The sequence below is a fragment of the Giraffa tippelskirchi genome, chromosome 6 (assembly GCF_054371585.1).
Source record: "Giraffa tippelskirchi isolate mGirTip1 chromosome 6, T2T-mGirTip1v1.2.pri, whole genome shotgun sequence".
NCBI lineage: Eukaryota > Metazoa > Chordata > Mammalia > Artiodactyla > Giraffidae > Giraffa > Giraffa tippelskirchi.
Genome location: NC_137280.1, coordinates 152097797 through 152119225, shown reverse-complemented (window position 1 = coordinate 152119225; position 21429 = coordinate 152097797). Strand labels below are relative to the sequence as shown.

Here is a 21429-nt window from a genome sequence, read left to right as displayed (position 1 = left end):
ATGGACATGAGTTTGGGTAAACTCCGGGAGATGGTGATGGACAGGGAGGCATGGCGTGCTGCGGTTCATGGGGTTGCAAAGAGTTTGACATGACTGAGCGACTGAACTGAAATGAACTGAAGAGATGTCAAGAAACAGGTTCAAAAGATTTAAGAGTTCTTTCCTGTAAGACTTCTTAGAGCCTTTAATATTCTACTATACATTATGCATTTCTTACAACATATCTAATACATAGCATTTCAAACTCATTTAACCATGGACCCCTGAAACTTCCTCTGGAGCACCTTCTGACAATAATGGTCTACAGAACACATTTCGGAAAATGTACAAAAGAAACTGGGGGGTGGGGGTGAAATTAGGTATACGCACTCCAGGCAACTCAGTCAGCGGCAAAACCTAGAATTGACTCTGACCCACTAGCCAGCTTTGTAAATGCTGTAACTATTAATAATTTTTTCTCAGCAAAATACCTTCATCAATTCAGCTTTTCTACAACAGTTTACATGTGACCCACAGCAGGATAATGTATCTCTTATTTCTGGAGGAACTCATGGTGAAACCGAGTCTTCATCAATCTGTGACTGGAGCCCTGCAGTGAGCAGGAGACGGAGTGTAATTCCCCCCAACCCAAGACTGGTGGAGCCTTAGGAGAACTGCTCTAGTGGCATTTAGAAACTGTAATTAGTTACATCTCTGATGGAGGTGATATGGGTTTACTCAAAGTGCTGCTGATTTTATCCATTTTCAAATTGGTAAACACAAAACATAACTTCTGAAATGTTGCTAACTTAGGAGCATTCTGGTTACTTTATCAAAGTTCAAATTCTGTTATTTATCTCAATTTCAAAGTTCACTTTACCAATATATTCCCTACCATAAAGCAAGAAGATTAAACTTTCCTATCTCTGCAACCACACTGAATTCTTCAGAATATTAATGTTTGATCCTCACTTAATGATATTTTATTTTATTCCTGACTGAACTGATGAAACAAACATATCTTTGGCTGACAATGAAATAGCTCTGATAAGGGCAAATGTCTGGGAGGGGGTGGTCTTTGATTGAAGAATTAGAATAACAAGCAAGCATGGGATAATATTTCAATGCAACGGTTTACATATAAAGCGCTTCTTAGAAATACTACGGTAACAGAACAGTTTCACTGGAACTGCAGGTACTGTAGAATGCTCTTGGGAAAGATATTACAAGGTGAGATTTCAAATCAGGAGGGAAGAGTGAATGATCAATCAAAAAAAAAAGATGGTAGCTAATTGGTTGCTTCAGGGGAAAAAAAAAATCAACAAAGATGTGTCCTTACTCAAATCATATCCCAAAATAAATCTATACAAATTTAAGAGTCGAATGTAAAAACAGAAACCATAAACATACCAAGCAGTCTAGATTAAATATAATCTCTAGACAGATAGGTGGGTGGCTTTATATGCTGATCTGCGTGTGCGTGCTCAGTCATGTCCGACTCTGTGCAACTCCATGAATTGTAGCCTTCCAGGCTCCCCTGTCCATGGAATTTTCCAGGCAAAAATACTGGAGCAGCTTGCCACTTCCTATTCCAAAGGATCTTCCTGACCCAAGGATGGAACCTGCGACTCTTGCATCCTGCATTGGCAAGTGGTTTCCTTACCACTAGCGCCACCTGGGAAGCCTACATGGCATCAACATGTGTGAAACAAAACCCCATGGTACCAAGCACGTCTCACAGTATTACAGGGTTTCTGTCCTTAGGGACGTTGGGCCAGGTTTGGGCGGATCTTGGATGTATTTTTATTAAACAATGGTCTCGACTCTACTATAAGCCCAGTGGTTTTCAAATATCTTTTTATCTGTTAAATCCTTTGTTCACATGAAATTTTATAAAGAAACTCACTCTGCAGATGAGATAAAAGGAACACTGATGTGGCCAAGAACCCAGCACAATGAGGCTCACTTTCCCACCTAGAGGGGGCTCTGTGGCAATCTTAACACCTTGTAGAACAGTCTGAAGGCCACTGCATTATTAGCAGCCAACACATTTTCTTTCACAATTCCATTTTTCCATAGCACCTGATGATAAAGTAGCAATGCTGCTCAGCAGACAATGAAGAAATGCTGGCAATTAAACAGTCACTGGGGTCATTGGGGAAGTATGTGTTTGTCACTGTGGCAACTGTTTATTGATAAAAATATTTTTTTGTTAACTTCTCCTAAGAAATTTAAGAGATTCCTCTCTTAAGAAATTAATTTTTCCCATAAACTTCAGCAATATAATAACTTTATAAGATTCTGATGGACAAAGAATTTTATCACTAAACACATTTTCCTGTCTTGGTTACTAGGAAACAATTGAATAACATCTTAAAATAATAGCAAACAGCAACCGTGACTTTATCTTATGTTTCTATGCTAATTTCTCCTTCATCTTTGAATAACCTCTTACTTTCTTATTATCCTGCTCTGTTGTATATATCCCGGTAAACTGCCTAAAATAAGTTTTTAAAACAAGGCAGAGTTTAGCATCCTTAACAAAAAGTCTCTAATTTTCTATCACTCCAACAAGCATTTACAAGACATCTTACGGGACAATGATTTTGAATTTTTTCAAATGTTAAAATATATTAGAGATTTAAGAAATTTCAGAACATATGTCATTGCTATCATTCTGCCTGTAATTGTATTCACATGCAGTGAAAAATGGAAAATGCACTCTTTACGTTTCATCTCAGAGTTAGTTTGCTCTGAGTAGACACGTTACAGATATGTGATTAAGAAAAAAAAAATCACTCTGATATTTTTAGGAGTGGAGGCTGACTAATCTTTCTAATCCCCTACCCCCTCCTTGTCTATAACCCTTATATAGGTCAACAAAGCTTAATAAAGCATTAATGGAGAAAAGAAATTACTACTTTTTTGAATCAGTTTCTAAAGTCAAGAACACTTTCATGAAAATCTGAACAAGGGTTTGTTTTTATGAAGTCTTGATATTTTGAAATAACATTCTAGATGTTTCTAAATTATAGCAAATGGGTGGGCCTCTGTTCATTCCAAACAAAAACTCTGGGCCTTATGAAAGGAAAATGTTAGCATGAGAGAAATACTGTAATTAACAGGGGGAAAAAAAGATTCTTTATATTTAAAGAAAGTAACTGGAGCTTAAATATCAAAATTGCTAAATAGAGGCAAAGATTATTTGTATGCATCAGGATTTTTGACATATTTTAAGTGCTTTTAAAATAATATATACTTATATATATAATATAAGTATATATTATTTTACACATATATATGGCTTCCCAGGTAGCTCAAAGGTAAAGAATTCGCCTGCCAATGAAGCAGACTCAGGTTCAATCCCTGGGTTGGGAAGATTCCCTGGAGAAGGAAATGACAATCCACTCCTTGCCCAAGAAATCCCATGGACAGAGGCACCTGATGGGCTACAGTCCATGGGGTCACAAAAGAGTTGGACATGACTTAGCGACTAAATAACAACAACAGCATGCATATATATATATATGTATATACACACACACACACATATATAAAACTAAAATTTACCATTTTAACATTTTTAGTTGTATAATTCAGTGGTATTAAGCACATTCACAATGCTGTACAATCATCACTACTACCCATCAGCAGAACTTTTTCATGATCTCAAAATAACCCATTAAAAACTAACTCCCAATCTCCCCTTCCCTCAGCTCTTGTCTCTACAGATTTACCTCTTCTAGTTTCTCAGGTAAGTGAAATCACACTCTATTTGTACTCTGTTTTGTATAGAAGGGCTTTTATATTAGCTCATTTTGCCTTCTTTTTTGAAACTGAAGATGTTCTACTCACTTCACTTTGCTAAAAACTTTGCAGAATTCTGTACAGTATTGGTGTCTTAGCTTGTTTTTTTTTTTTTTTTTTGCATATAATCTAAATTTTACAAAAGGAAAATCATCTCCTGAATAGCAAAATACTCTAATTTTTAAGAAGGATGGTCTAAGGGAAAAAAAGTTCAAGTCTAAGAAGAGAAAATGCTGAAAATGATTACCAAATATTGAAAATTGTGTATACACAGCATGGTATTTAAAAGGTATAAAGAAATGTGAAGTAGTAGATTTGTATCACATTTAAGTAAACATAAACACTAACCCAGCAATGGAATGAAATCACAAATAATTTACCACTACACATGTGCACTTTTAAAAGCCTGGAAGGTCATATACCTAAAGAATAATGGTTTTCAGGTCTGGAATTATAGGTGATCTAAATTTTTTTCCTTTTTGAGCTTTTCTATAGTTTTAAATTTGCAATGAACAAGCTTTACACTGTCATCAGAAAAACACATGTTATTTAAAAAAATCACAATACATGAAAATACTTTGTACTCTACTGATACATTTAAAACACTTTACACTCTACTGTATCATTACATTAAGACAAGGCAAAATGATTGTAATTACCAAGAAGAATAACAAGCTTTCTTCTACCAATATCAATGGTACCTTATTAGCAGCAATGAGATTATTATAAAAGAAAAGAAAAAGGTTTATTTCTCTAGTTTACCTGTTTCTACTAACAGCTGCAATCAGATCACACTATGGTATTTAAAGTCAGTTTATAACAACTATGACAGTGAACTGCAAATATAACCAAGCAAAAAACCACTACAGCAGTCTTTCTGGGTTGATGGAAACACGCTGAGAATCAAGGCAGCAATCCAGGAATGCCAGACTTTTATGGGCTCACATGAAACCACAATCACTAGAACCACCTACAAAGCACATGCAGGCCACGTAACAAGGACACAGGTGTTTTCCTATCAAAAGAAACTCACAGTGTGCTGAGCGGGCAAATCATTGCCCAAAACATCTACTAGTCTACACAGGGGGATGGTCCCAAGAAATTCAAAGGAAAATAATTAACTATTTCTTAACTATTTTCTATGAAAAAACACAAATAATTAAAGCCATCAAAGGAAGGATAAGATTAATTAGTCATGAGGGCAAAAACTAACCATATTAATTAATAGGTATTAGTAAATAAGAGCGGAGAAGGCAATGGCACCCCACTCCAGTGCTCTTGCCTGGAAAATCCCATGGACGGAGGAGCCTGGTAGGCTACAGTCCATGGGGTCGCTCAGAGTCAGACACAACTGAACGACTTCACTTTCCCTTTTCCCTTTCATGCACTGGAGAAGGAAATGGCAACCCACTCCAGTATTCTTGCCTGGAGAATTCCAGGGATGGCGGAGCCTGGTGGGCTGCCGTCTATGGGGTCACACAGAGTCGGACATGACTGAAGCGACTTAGCAGCAGCAGCAGCAGTAAATAAGAGGAGAATCCGACACAATCAAAGGAGGCATTGTTATAACTGTATGAGCTAGAGCAAATCACAATCTGTTTTCCCTTCTGTAAAATGTCTAGCATTGAGACTGAATAATAGCTCCTAAACCTGGATATGTTTCTGAGTCACTTGTAGAGGTTCTTTTTTAAAGAATATTTTATTTTAAAAAAATGTAAGTATAGAGGGCTTCCCCAGTGGCTCAGTGGTAAAGAATCCACCTGCAAGGCAGGAGACACGGAGATGGGGGTTCAATCCCTGAGCTGGGAAGATCCCCTGGAGGGGGAAATGGCAGTATTTCCCAGTATTCTTGCCTGGAAAATCCCACGGACAGAGGAGTCTGGCGAACTACAGTCCATGGGGTCACAAAAGAGTCAGACACAACTGAGCGACTAAAAAATAAATAGTTGATTTACAATGTTGTGTTAGTTTTAGGTGTACAGCACAATGATTCAGATATATATGTGTTTGTGTGTATTCTTTTTCAGATTCTTTTCACTTACAGGTTATCACAAAATATTTTTTAGAATTCTCTGTACTATACAGTAGGTCCTTGTTGGTTACCTATTTTATATATAGTGGTATGTAAATGTTAATCCCAATCTCCAAATTTATCCCCTCTTCCTTTCCCTTTTGGTAACCATAAATTTGCTTTTTATGTCTACAGGTCTGTTTCTGTTTTGTAAACAAGTTCAATTGTATGTTTTTTTTTTAGACTCCACATATAAACAATATCATATGATATTCTTCTTTCTCTGTCTGGCTTGCTTCACTGAGCATGATAATCTCTAGGTCCATCCCTGTTGCTGCAAATGACACTATTTCATTCTTTTCTATGGATGAGTAATATTCCATTGTACACATACATCTTTATCCAGTCATCTGTCAATGGACATTTAGGTTGCTTCCATGTCTTGGCTTGGAGAAGGAAATGGCAACCCACTCCAGTGTTCTTGCCTGGAGAATCCCAGGGATGGGGGAGCCTGGTGGGCTGCCATCTATGGGGTCGCCCAGAGTTGGACACGACTGATGCGACTTAGCAGCAGCATGTCTTGGCTATGTAAATAGTGCTGCTATGAACACTGCGGTACATGTATCTTTCCGAATTATACCTTTGTCCAGATATACGCCCAGGAGGGGGATTGCTGGATCATATGGCAACTCTATTTTTTAGTTTTTTAAAGAACCTCCATATTGTTCTCCATACTGGCAGTGCCAATTTACATTCCCACCAACAGTGTAGGAGGGTTCCTTTATTTTCAACACCATCTTTGCATTTATTATTTGTAGACTTTTTGATGATGGCCCTTCTGACTGGAGTGAGGTGATACCTCATTGTAGTTTTGATCTGCATTTCTCTAATAATTAGCAAGACCGAGAATTTTCTCATGTGCCTGTTGGCTATCTCTATGTTTTCTTTGGAGAAATGTCTATAGATTCAATGTAATCCTTATCAAATTAGCAATTGCATTTTTCACAGAACTGGAACAAAAATTTTTTAAATTTTTATAGAAATACAAAAGATCCCAAATAGCCAAAGCAATCTTGAGACAGAAAAACAGAGCTGGAAGAATCTGGCTACCTGGCTTTAAATTATAGTACAAAGCTACAGTAATCAAAATACTATGGTATTGGCACCGAAAACAGACACATAATCAATGGAACACAGTAGGAAGCTCAGAAATAAACCCATGCACCTACTATGGTCAATTAATCTACAACAAAGGAAGCAAGAATACACAGTGGAGAAAAGACAGTCTCTTCAATAAGTTGTGCTGGGGAAATTGGACCATTACATTTAAAAGAATTGAAAAGATTGAAATTGGAACATTTTCTAATACCATATACAAAAATAAACTCAAAATGGTTAAAGACCTAAATGCATATAGGGTTATCTATATGCGAGACAGAATAAGAGACACGGATGCATAGAACAATTTTATGGACTCTGAGGGAGAAGGTGAGGGTGGGACGTTCTGGGAGAATAGCATTGAAACATGTATATTATCATATGTGAAACAGAACACCATTCCATGTTCCATGCATGAGACAAGGGCTCAGGGCCGGGGCAATGGGATGACCCAGAGGGATGGGATGGGGAGGGAGGTGGGTGGGGGGTCCAGGAAGGGGAACACATGTAAACCAATGGCTGATTCATGTCAATGTATGGCAAAAACTATTACAATATTGTAAAGTAATTAGCCCCCAACTAAAGTAAATAAATTTATAAAAAAAAACAAAAAAAAACCTAAATGCAGAACCAACTACTATAAAACTCCTAGAGGGAAACAAAGGCAGAACGCTCTTTGACATAAACTGCAGCAATATCTTTTTAGATCCATCTCTTAGCGTAACAAAAATAAAAGCAAAAATAAACAAATGGAACCTAAAAACTTAAAAGCTTTTGCACAACAAAGGAAACTGTAAGCAAAATGAAAAGACAACCTACAGAATACAAGAAAATATTTGCACATGATGTGATTGACAAGGGGTTAATTTCCAGAATATACAAATAGCTCATAGTTCAGTAAAAGAAAAAAAAAAAAAAAAGTACACAATTAAAGAAGGAGAAGACCTAAGCAGGGGTTCTTAATTACAGAGTCCAAGATTCTCCTTCATCACACTGATAACACTTGAATCTCCAGGGAATTTACATTTCAGGGACATGCCTGGAATCTGCACTTAAAACTAAACCAAATAAAACCCTCAGGTGACTCTGAAGCATTAAATTCATACAACCACTTCCCATCAAAAAGATGAAGTGAGATATCTCATTTGGCAGACAAAGCTATAGGAGCTAAATAAACCAGAGAGACACTCATAAGGCAACATTTCTGATGCCAATAAAATTCTCAACAGCCCACTCATCTAGTAAAATATAATGTGGTTTTTAGTACTAGTATTTACTACCAACTAGACAAACACATACTGACTCAAGATGTTTTCTTTCTATTCAACAAGGATATATATTTTTTAATAAATACTCCACAGTATGTACTCAATCAATATGTCCTGAATTAAACTAAATTGGGCAAACAGACCAGTTATCATTCACACAGCCAAAGCAAACATTTAAGATAATTTAAGTATCTGAAGACCTATTACCTTCAAATTCTCTCTCAAAACAAACACACTGGAACCATTCTGGTTACACAGCATTGCTGAAGCTGGGGGCCATTAGAAATAGTTTACATGGGGAGCGTGTCATGAAAATTACTAAGCAGGGGCCACTTAATGTAAATACCCCTTTCTACCAACATTTAACTGACATAAATAGACATAAATTATGTTGAGAGAAGCCAATTGTTTTATTTTGAAACTAGACAATAATTCATCGCTTTTCTAAAACTTAATTACTGAGCCTAAAGCACTGAATAAGGTTTAAGTTTGCGTTTATCAGGACAACAAAAAATTGATCTTAATTCAGTGATGCACTCAAAGATGTTAATGATCCTTGGAAGTAAATGTCTAGAAATATTTCACTGATGAGTACATATATCACAATACACTGATATAAATATACCAATTATGGCCAAATGTGTAGGTTTGCCAAAATTCTATTTTTAAAAAATGCTTCTTATTCAGAGAAAGGATCATATGAGGTTACAACATTCATCCCAAAGCCTCTTGCTTATAGCTTTTCATGCATTTATTTATTCTTCTTACAGCACAGCACATAGTAGGTACTCAATAAATATTTATGGAAAACATGAATTTAGACCTAGTGTTGTAAATATCCAATTAATAATGAAAAAATAACCAATTGAAAGATACAGCCTGGAGCCACATGTTATGCATTTATGTTAGATTTTATTATATTTTCCATTGAGCACAAAAAAAATTTGAAGTGATTTGGAATAATAATATGAAGAGTTACAATGAATAGGAAAGTAATATTACAAGCCATACAGCAGATTCTCAAGTTTGAACAGCAAATATAGCATGAGCTTTTAAAATACTAAATTTAGGGTCTCAGGCCAAAGATTCCAATATAATAGGTCTGTGACAGGTCTTATTAGAAAAGTAGCATTTTTAACAAGAAACTCTGATTCTGATACAGCTGTTCTTAGAATCATGCTACAGAAGTACTCATGGGAGAAACAGTCCCATGTAAGAAGAGAAGGGGAAAAACAAACCCCGAATTTGTTTCTACACTTCTGCCTTGAATTTAGCTCTTGCCTTCTTGGCAATCAACACAAAAAGTAACTAAAGAGGAAGCAGCCATTGGCTGAAAACAAGAGGGCTGGCGGTTAGGGAAGGTCAATAAATTGCTTCAAATCTCTTTGTAAACAGGCAGCGTATGCACATGAAGGAAAAAAATTCCTTAGCATTAATAAAAAGTGATTTATCAGATGGTACTTTATGTAAAACATATTAAGTAACAGGAATGAAAATGTCTTTAAGAGCAATTTTAGAGAATATAGAGAAACATCATCAAATGGGTATTCTTATTCTAATTCATTTTAAAGCATCAGGAAAAATTTTATGCACTGCTGGTAGGATTCTAAACTGGTCCAGCCTTCTTGAAAACCAAGACAGATGCACTTTCCTTATACTCTACCAACCCACTCCTAGATAAAGTCCAGAATCAGCAAACTCACTTGTGTACTACATGTGTGTAAGACAAGTATCAGCACTTTTGATATTTGCAACCAATTTGGATATTAGATATTAATAAAGGAAAATGGATAAACTATGGTACATGCATACAATGGACTACCATAATTAGAGAAAAATGAGTGAACTAGATATGAATCCATAACAATAAAGTTCATAAATAAAACACTGAGGGGGGAAAAGCCACTTATAGAAGTTTAAAAAATGCCAAATAATTCTGTGTATTGTTTCAAAACATACCTATATTGTAAAAATACAGAGAAATTCATGGGGTAAAAACCAGAGTCAAAAAGGACGGTTACTCTGGATGGAGTGAAGAGGAATGGGCCAGGGAGGACTATGGGTTCAGCTGTATTGGCAAAGCTTTATTTCTTTAGGAGGGTGGAAGTTACACAGGGGATTGTAATATGTCTGAATAATTTCATAATAAATAAATGAAAAATGTGAGGGTATAATATTAAACCATACCCTAGTAAAAATTTAAAATCCTAGGGATACAACTGAATGTGGTCCACACAGACTCCTTTCCAACAGTAACAAGAACAGAAGGTGAGGACAAGGAATGGATAGGGAACAGGGTCCTTTCTACTAGAGCAGTGCATCCCAGATGGAGCTTTCAGAGGCTGAAGAGTTCAGGGAACCTCTGTATGGCAGATATACCGCAGCCAATAACAGCATGACTCTAATCCATATGAACTGATAGGCAACTCAGTTCCTCCACAAATTAGGAAATAAAAGCAAGCTACATAACAATAATGCTTAGTATTAATATAATTGGGTTTTCCTGGTAGCTCAGATGATAAAGAATCCACCTACAATGCAGGAGACCTGGGTTCGATTCCTGGGTTGGGAAGATCCCCTGGAGAAGGTGATGGCTACCCACTCCAGTATTCTTGCCTGGAGAATCCCATGAACAGAGACGCCTGGCGGGTTATAGTCCATGGGGTTGAAAATAATCAGACACAACTGAACAACTAACACTAACATTTTAAAAAGAGAAGATTTATGTATACTTGTAAATTTGCAGAAAGTTGTATAAAGAACCATAAATAGATGCTGGCCTGAGGAGAAGGTAAACATTTCACTTTATACCCTATTACATCGCAAACAGTATTTGCAAGAAGTTTCTATTACTTTATAATTAAACAACAGAACTCTCCAGCAAGGGCTTGGGGAAATGTGACTCAATCTTGGCCACCTTCAAAACCATCTGGACACATAAAAAACTCAACTTTCAGACCCCACCCCAAATTAGAACCCCTGAGGTTACGGTCCATCCAGTACCAACATATTTTAAAAGCTCCATTAAAAAGAACCCAATGTACACAAAGGGTTAAAAACTCAGAGATGTTAAATATGCAAATAGCAATGTTTCTGTTATGAAAATCAAAAACACCAGGTATACTGATCTGACAGAAAGCCATCAATTCCTAGTAGGAAGAACTAGCACTAGAGGTTTGGTTAAAACTTTGGAAACATAAGATCCTATATGTTGCTGGGAAGCTTTAAAGCTTGGAACCCCAAATTCCATGCAATTGAGTTAGGAAGAGAAGTTTACCCTAGGGAAAAAGTATTCCCAGACAACAACCAAATACACATTTCACTAGCCTCCTAGGAAACATCTCATTTTGACTGATACTACCCTTGACTGGGGGTGGGGAGGTATTTACTTAATTACATGTTTATTTCAGAATTTAAAATATATTCATAAACCAAAGAAAAAAAGTCACCATAATGCCATATCCTTCACAATGATTTTGGAATAGAGCCTTCTATCTAGATGGTTTGCACTGCATATATTTACATATATAATTTCTCTACAAAAGTGGAATCATACCAAATGCCACGCTCTGTAACCAGCTCTTTTTCATGTATTTTAACAAAAATATTCTTTTATATAATACTACCTCTGGATGGGTCCACCAAGACCAGGTAACTATAAAATGTATCTTCAAGTAGCTGAATAAACTAATGTGTTTAAAGGAGTTAACTCAGAATGAATACTACTATACTGGGCTTCCCAGCTGGTGCTAGTGGTAAAGAACCTGCCTGCCAGTGCAGGAAACACAGGAGACATGGGTTTGATCTCTGGGTCAGGAAGATTCCCAGGAGGAGGGCATGGCAATCCACTTCACTATTCTTGCCTAGAAAATCCCATGAACAGAGAGCCTGGGTGGGCTACAGTCCATAGCATCACAAAGAATCAGACATGACTGAAGCAAATTTGCTACTGTATACCGAAACAACAAATTTAGCGTTGGCAAGGTTTAAAGCTCAGGTGTTCTCTTATGCAGTGACTGGTCACTACTCTAGTTACTTAAAGCCATCCCTGGTTGCTGAGATCCAGGCATGCCTTCATGCCATCAGGGCGGAAGAAGAAGCTCACATCTCATGTGAACACCCACCGTGTCAGCTACTTCCTGAATAACAAGAGGAATGGCTCTGCCACCGCTCCATTCTGCGGGGCTGGAGCCTCTGGGCCAAGGATTCTTACCTGTTTTACATCCTGCGAGTTCCAAAACAGTAAGTGCCAGGGGGTTATATTTGGTTAACATCTTTCAAGGATAACAACTAAGACCAGAAATTCATAGTGGTTTCACATCCTTTAAAAAATTTCTCAAAGTCTGTAAAGCTGATATTATCAAACTTTTGTTTTATAGGTGTCAGACCTGAAGCTAAGTTTAGAAAAGGAGTGCTACACTAACATACATACGAAGACAGACTTTTAAATCCAAAATACTAATGATACAAACTCTAGAGGAAGGAACAAAACTCAAATTGACTGAGCACCTATTATACGTCAGGTACTTTATGTACTTAACTTTTATTTCTCACAATAATCTATGATTTAAGCAGTATAATCTCCATTTTTATAGGTGATAAAACTGAAACACTGAAAAGTCAAGTAATTTAGTAAAGGTCACATAGTTGTTAAGTGGAAAAGTGGGATTTGTACTCAATTATAACACATCTTTTTTTTTTTTCCTTTAAATAAAAGGACACCATACTTCTTTCAAGGCCCTAGGTGAAATAATTAGCACATGGTCAGGAAATTGGTTAATTTATATGGAAACCTGCATTTTCTGGCTCTAAAGCTTCCATCTTTTCCAGATACTAACCTATCTACTTACATCTTCAGTCCAGTTCAGTTCAGTCGCTCAGTTGTGTCTGACTCTTTGTGACTCCATGGACTGCAGCACACCAGGCCTCCCTGTCCATCACCAGCTCTGCGAGTTTACCCAAACTCACGTCCACTGAGTCGGTGATGCCATCCAACCATCTCATCCTCTGTCGTCCCCTTCTCCTCCTGCCCCCAATCCTTCCCAGCATCAGGGTCTTTTCAAATGAGTCAGCTCTTCGCATCAGATGGCCAAAGTATTGGAGCTTCAGCTTCAGCATCAGTCCTTCCAATGAACATTCAGGACTGATCTCCTTTACGATGGATTGATTGGATCTCCTCGCAGTCCAAGAAACTCTCAAGAGTCTTCTTCAACACCACAGTTCAAAAGCATCAATTCTTCGGCGCTCAGCTTTCTTTATAGTCCAACTCTCACATCCATACGTGACTACTGGAAAAACCATAGCCTTGACTAGAGGGACCTTTGTTGGCAAAGTAATGTTGCTGCTTTTTAATACATTGTCTAGGTTGATATTATCAAGAGATAAGAGAATCCTAGTGACCCATCCAACAAAGGCCCATCTAGTTAAGGCTATGGTTTTTCCAGTAGTCATGTATGGATGTGAGAGCTGGACGGTGAAGAAAGCTGAGCGCCAAAGAATGATGCTTTTGAACTGTGGTGTTGGAGAAGACTCTTGAGAGTCCCTTGGACTGCGAGGAGATCCAACCAGTCCATCCTAAAGGAGATGAGTCCTGGGTGTTCACTGGAAGGACTGATGTTGAAGCTGAAACTCCAATACTTTGGCCACCTCATGCGAAGAGCTGACTCATTGGAAAAGACCCTGATGCTGGGAAGGATTGGGGGCAGGACGAGAAGGGGACGACAGAGGATGAGATGGCTGGATGGCATCGCTGACTCGATGGACATGGGTTTAGGTAGACTCCGGGAGTTGGTGATGGACAGGGAGGCCTGGCATGCTGTGATTCATGGGGTTGCAAAGAGTCGGACAAGACTGAGCAACTGAACTGAGTGACCCATCCAGAACTGGGCAAAGTCTTGGGTTTTATTCCACTTCTGTCAAGTTAACCCAGCACCGTTTCATGGGTGCTGTCAAAAGACACAAAAATCCTGAGTCAGAGACAAAGGACTTATTACCCATGTTGGTTTGTATCAGCTGTTAAGTCCTGTAGGGAGAATGCAAAGGGCTCCCCATGGATGCTGATACGGTGCATGCAGTGGGTCGTTAATCAAGCAGAAACACCGAGCTTGAGGACTGACTACTTGTACAACAAACAGGAGCCAGCTTCCTCATTGAGGGGAGATGTCACCTCTTCTCTCAATATTGCTTACTGCAAGTCCAACCCTGACAAAAGCCTAGGTAGGGAGAAATTGGGTTTTCTTGGTATACTTAGCAGGAACATGCAGAGATACTCAGGGCCCATGGCAGACTGTTTCTACCAATACAAACATGACCTTGAGGTCCATGAAACAACAGCTACTTAAAGGGTAAAGCATAAGAGAATGTTTCATATTTACGTGTTTAAATCTTTATAATCTATTTATTTCTTTACTTCTTTAACTGATTCACAGTTAAAAGTTTGCTAATTAACTAGTGTTTTAAAGCTGTGCTCAGTCATGCAGTATAAAAGACCAGTATCTCTCTATGTTTCAGACACATCTAGAGATCCAAATAGATTTAGATTTGATTTGTTTGCCCTGATGTCATAGCTTGTGTTACAAACTTTTACCTAATGTTTGGTTGTCTCTCTTTCCATGACATTAGCAACCATTTCTAATTATTGCCTAGATGTATAATGACATCAGAGACTGAAAAAAAAAAGAGAGGGAGGGTGATATTCTAATCCCACTATTCCTTCTTTGCTAGCTGGAATACTGCTATAAAGGGAAAATTCTTCTCATCATCTTTTTTGGAAAGACATGGTAGCTGCTTGATTCTCCCCTTTATCTTTAAATTCTCATTCTCCAAAGTGACTAATGACTTCTTGTTTTAAATATCATGAATTCATTCTAATATGCTCCAAGGTGACCAATGCATCTTTTTTTAGAATCATAAATTCATGGACATAAACATACGCCACTGGACATCCCTCTTAAACATGTTCAAGTCTACCACTCAAAAATAAAACAAGTCCCTTACTGGATTTCTCACCTCCTCTTCCCAGCCGATCTGCTCCAGTGTCTTCTACTAACTCTATTTCCTAACCTCTCACTTACTGTTGAACCCTCTATAATTGGAGGGTTAAAGTTATAACCTCCCACCACCCAAACATAACAGTTCCTGCAAAGGTCACTAGTCACATTCATTTTGCTAAAATCAAGGTGGACTTTTGAGGCTTCATCTCATTCAGCTACTGTGGACCACTTCTTCCTTGAAGCACTTTTCCCCATGCTTCCATGATACTGTGATGTCCTGGTTTTTCTCCTACCTCTCTGGCTACTCCTCCTCTGTTGGTTTTTCAAGCTTATTCTTCTTACTTAGCCATGATATGTTGGCAGTTCTAAGGCTCAATCTTGGAACACTGTCTTCTTCACTATACTCTCTGCCATCAGGATCTCATTCACACCCAGGATTTCACTTCCCACTTACACAAAGATGTCTCACAACAAATCTATATTGTTACCTTTCATCTTTCCCTCTGAACTCAAATTTTATATTCAACTGACTACGTGACAGCTTTCTTACGGTCTAAGAGTGTTTCTACCTACTGCATACAAACATACAGTCAATACTCAGTCATCAAAAAGAATGAAACAAGGCCATTTGCAGCACCATGGATAGACCTAGAGATTATTATACTAAGTGAAGTAAGCCAGGCAGAGGAAGACAAATATCAAGATATCACTCATATGTAGAATCTGATTTTTAAAAAATGATACGTATGAACATATTTACAAAATAGAAACAGACTCACAGATTTCAAAAACAAACTTATGGTTACCAAACAGGAAACACGGGGAGAGGGATAAATTAGGAGCTTGGGATTAACATACACACACTACTATATATATAATAAATAACCAACAAGGACCTACTATATAGTACAAGGAACTCTACTCAATGTTCAATAATAACCTATATGGCTCAAGAATCTGAAAAAGAATGAATATGTGTGTATCTATGACTGAAGCACTTTGCTGTACACCTGAAACTAACAACATTGTAAATCAACTATACTCCAATAAAATTAAAAACAAAACTAAAGTCAGGATCCATGAAAAAAAAAAAAAAAAAATCATCCTCTTCCAGTAAATGCCACCATTCTCTAACCAGATGCACAAACTACTCTCATCTCTGAAAACCCCTTTTATTTATCTCAGCCTCATACCTGTCTCATCAAGTCCTGTTGATTTACCTTCTAACTGCCTTTCAATTATGACTCCTTTCCACTTTAACACTACAAACCCAGTTCAAACTACTGATACCTCTCACCAAGGCCACTGTCTACTGATAACATTGGTGTGATCAACTGTGTCCTTTCTCCAAATATCTTCTGCATTGCAGCCAGTGTAGAGGTGATCATGCCAAGCCTTTCCGTGGTTTCCCATGGCTGTTACACAAATTCTTAACGTGGCCTACACTCTGTGTAACTTGCCTATTGTCGTCATCTTCATATCTTCATTGAAAATCATGCTCCCCTAGTGAGCCACCACTCAGTCTGTTGTCTATGTGTTTTGTTTTGTTTTTAATGTGAAAGGACTTTGCACATGCTGCTTCCTTGGTCTGAAATGCTGTTTCTTCAATTTAACTCCTCCTTCACATACATATCACTTGCTAAAGGCAGCCTTCCGCTGACCTTCCTGACCAGATCAGATCCCAGTACCACAGGCAGTCATAGCCTCTTGCACACAACTTTTGTAGACTTGTCATATCTGCAATTTTACATTTCTTTTATGATTTTTTGGTTTATGCTCATCTTCTCCATCAGGTAAACTTCATGGGAACAGAAACTATGGTTGCTTTGTATTCCGAGTGCTTGTCATGTTAGATGCCGTTAGTATATGTTGGATGAATGAACAAATGAAAACGAATGGATAAACATCCAAGTTTGTGGAAATTAATATGCATTGTCCTTTTCCAGGAGGCTTATGTTTGCTCTCACTGAATGTACTTTATATAAATATTTTATGTACACAGAACAGTGTTTATTCATTGATAAGAATGTTATTATAGTAATTTTATAAACATGTTATTATCATAAAGGTTAGCTGTTGTTATCACTGAATTCATTCCTTGTGGCAGAAACTATTTTCTGGTTACCTCTGAATCTATTCCTGAACACCCTGTCCCTTACCTAACTCCATTATAAAACTATACAAAATCAAATTCATAACTTGTTTCCCTTATAATTATCGCCATGAGACACAGTTTTGGTTAGTGAAATATAAGTGAAAGCTTTCTGGGAAGCTTCTGAAAAGGTATGGACTTCCTGAAAAACAGAAGTCTTTGTATTCCTTTTCCCTTTTTCCTCATGTGAATATCAGCGTGATGTCTAGATTCACAGTAACTATCTTGTAGCTATCAGGAGAAGACAACAAAACTGCAGAGCCACTAAAACACCAGAAGCGGCCACCGACTTCAGGCCTTTTTGTTCAATAAGAAAAGTAAAACCTATTTTCTTTTCTATTACTTGTGTATAAAAATACTCCTGATATTCTGCTAACTAGATTTTCTTCCAGACAAATTACCTTACATGGGCCAAGATATTTTTTCTCTTTCTTTTTATTTTCCCTGCTTTATATCTTTTTTCTCCTAATAAAATTTCTCTGTCACTCTCCCTAATAATGTAACCAAAATAAAATATCTAGTATATTTGTCTTAGGAAACAGAAAATTAATTATAATTTTAAAAACTAAAGAAAGATTTTTAAAATTTCTTGAACGTGAAAGACAGTTGTGTCTGACTCTTTGTGACCCCATGGACTATACAGTCCATGGAATTCTCTAGGCCAGAATACTAGAGTGGGTAGCCTATCCCTTCTCCAGGGAATCTTCCCGACCCAGGAATTGAGCCGAGGTCTCCTGCATTGCAGGTGGATTCTTTACCAACTCAGCTGTCAGGGAAGCCTAGTTAATTTACAAATATAAGGAGATCAAAATAGCATCTGTTTGGTGATATGGCATAAAGCAGAATTTAAGTTGCTTTGCTTTTGCTCATTCTTAGATATAAAACCAAGCTTTAAAGTATTCTAATGTCTATTCAAATACATGAACATTAGCTTGTGATATATTCTGATATGTTCAAGGGTCAAATATTAAATAAGCAGGAAAATAAATCAGATACTCTATAGAAATACTTTAACTATGTGCTATACACTGTATTTACTTTTCTCTAAAAATTAAGTGTAGGAAGTATAAATAATACTTTTAACACCTCATAAAATAAGTAGATTAAACTATGAATCTTAACCCATGGGACCAGGATATTTCACCTATATTCCAAATATGGCATGCAATTTAGGTTTATATGTTGAGGGTAAGTCTTAGCCTCATGTTGAGGGTAAGTCTTAGCCTCCTTGGAGCAAAAACGAATATGAATTAAATTATCTTGGGCCAGTGCCTTTTCCAGTCTGCTCTCAGTTCTCCATCTATAAAACAAGGAGGGTAGACCACCTATAAAACATGGATAGCAGACTTCTCTACAGAGCCTGGAAACCAAGGCTCTGCCAAGGCTCCAAGCTCTCTACCTCTGATTAAGGCAGAGAAGATACGCTTTTATCTAATTAAATTTTGATCTTCTACACATGATTTCCTTTAAAGAAAGAGCTCAGTAACTAAAAATAACTTGGAAACTATTGGACAAATTGATCTCCTAGGTCTCTTCTGATATTAGTTTCATGATGAAGTGATTTCTTTAAACTCCTAAATTCTAAATAGCAAAATCCTATACAGCAAATCTGTTCAACTAAATATGTACGTAAGAAAATTTATGTGACAATGTGGTCTCGATTTATTGACAGAAATATATTCAAATAGAATTCATGTTTTTACCTTGTGAAAATGCCATCCACAATTCCAATTGTTGCTTCCTCTGCAGGTACATAGGAGCCAATCTGAGCCATGACAGTAATCAATGCAACCTGTTTTATGTACGAGCTTTTTCCACCCATGTTTGGTCCAGTAATTATCATTACTCTCTCCAAGTCCCCCTAGAAAATTAAAAAGCAATTTCACTTATTGTACCAGAGGGGCTCCTATATAATATCTATAATTTATTCCATAAATGGGATGTATTAGGCAAAGATTATGCTGTGGTATTTAAATGTCACCCATTAAGCATCACAAAGGGAAAGAAGCTCACTGTCTTCAATTTGAACTGTGATATTACAGAACAGTGAATTCTCAGCAGTGCACAAGGTTGTTTCAGAGTATAAAAAAGGAAATAACAAGAATCAACCCAGATGAGATAACTCCTATGGTTTTCTCTTTAAATAATCATTAATCTGCTTATGAGTGTCTTTTATATTACTTACATTTAAAATCTATCAATTTCCATATGTCCATCTTAAAAATTACAGGTATTATATATCTAACTGCAGAAGGCCTAATCTGAATTGGTAGCACATGATATTTTCAGTTATAGATTTTAATATAGATAGTAAAGAGACTGATAATACCAAATTCTAGGTATCAATTTTATCAGCATTTAATTACTCACTGGCATTTCACCAAAGTGAAAAAGGCAGAAAAGCTGCAATATTTGCTGTGATTTAATTCTAGAACTTACCTGTATTAAACAATTCTAGTACTTGCCAAGCATATCCTAAGAGAAACCATCCAACTGCAGTCCTCTACAGAGGAGTCAGCCTTGGGCATCCACGTGCTTTACTATGTGAACACAATGCCCTGGGGAATACCTGCCTGGTCAAGAGTAGCCAATCCATAACTGACCAAAGCCTAAGAGATGACATAAACATCTTCTGAAACTAGGCTCATCAAATCACCTCTTGGGAGTTGAAACTGAGAACCATGGAGTGCATGCCTGCATGCTCAGTCACTTCAGTCGTGTCTGACTCTTTGAGCCCCCATGGACTATAATATAGCCCACAAGGCTCCTCTGTTCATAGGATTTTCCAGGCAAGAATACTGGAGTGGGTTGCCATGCCCTTCTCCGGGGATCTTCCTGACACACAGATGGAACCCGTGTCTCCTGTGGCTCCTGCACTGCAGGCAGATTCTTTACCACTGAGCTACTGTAGAAGCCCCAAGAACCATGGAGAGGATCAATCAATTGAAAACCAGAGGAGAGGTTGATAAGAAAGGCAGAACGAAGCTACAAGGCACTGGGGACCGTAAATGAGAAGTTATGAGGAACCAAAAGGTATGACAGGGGTAAAAAGAATAATTAGCAATGAAAGGAAAGAAAAAAAATAGAGAAGAGCCAAGAGGAGTCGAGATGCCTCATGCAAATAATGCGGGTATCAGATTAAAGCATTATAAAGCCTTACAGACTGGTTCCAAATAGGAAAAGGAGTATGTCAAGGCTGTATATTGTCACCATGATTATTTAACTTATAGGCAGAGTACATCATGAGAAACGCTGGGCTGGATGAAGCACAAGCTGGAATCAAGACTGCCAGGAGAAATATCAATAACCTCAGATATGCAGATGACACCACCCTTATGGCAGAAAGTGAAGAGGAACTAAAGAGCCTCTTGATGAAAGTGAAAGAGGAGAGTGAAAAAATTGGCTTAAAGCTCAGCATTCAGAAAACTAAGATCATGGCATCCGGTCCCACCACTTCATGGGAAATGGATTGGGAAACAGTGGAAACAGTGTCAGACTTTATTTTGGGGGGCTCCAAAATCACTGCAGATGGTGACTGCAGCCATGAAATTAAAAGATGCTTACTCCTTGGAAGGAAAGTTATGACCAACCTAGATAGCACATTAAAAAGCAGAGACATTACTTTGCCAACAAAGGTCCATCTAGTCAAGGCTATGGTTTTTCCAGTGTTTATGTATGGATGTGAGAGTTGGACTGTGAAGAAAGCTGAGCACTGAAGAATTGATGCTTTTGAACTGTGGTGTTGGAGAAGACCCTTGAGAGTCCCCTGGACTGCAAGAAGATCCAACCAGTCCATCCTAAAGGAGATGAGTCCTGGGCGTTCATTGGAAGGACTGATGTTGAAGCTGAAACTCCAATACTTTGGCCACCTCATACGAAGAGTTGACTCATTGGAAAATACCCTGATGCTGGGAAGAACTGGGGGCAGGAGGAGAAGGGGACGACAGAAGATTAGACGGCTGGATGGCATCACTGACTCGATGGACATGAGTTTGGGTAAACTCCAGGAGTTGGTGATGGATAGGGAGGCCTGGCATGCTGCGATTCATGGGGTTGCAAAGA

General features: G+C 37.8%; 1 protein-coding gene across 3 annotated transcripts in view; it reads right to left on the bottom strand.

Moving 5' to 3' along the window:
* The window catches only part of MSH3 (mutS homolog 3), a 182544-nt gene that overhangs the window by 17583 nt on the left and 143532 nt on the right, over window positions 1–21429 (bottom strand). For 2 of the 3 annotated variants that reach the window (XM_081503822.1, XM_081503823.1), the window contains exon 20: window positions 19071–19228. In XM_081503822.1, coding sequence (XP_081359948.1) covers window positions 19071–19228 — 158 coding nt within the window. Of the gene's footprint in view, window positions 1–19037; window positions 19229–21429 lie in introns of all 3 variants that reach the window. The other variant, XM_081503824.1, reaches the window with a different exon arrangement.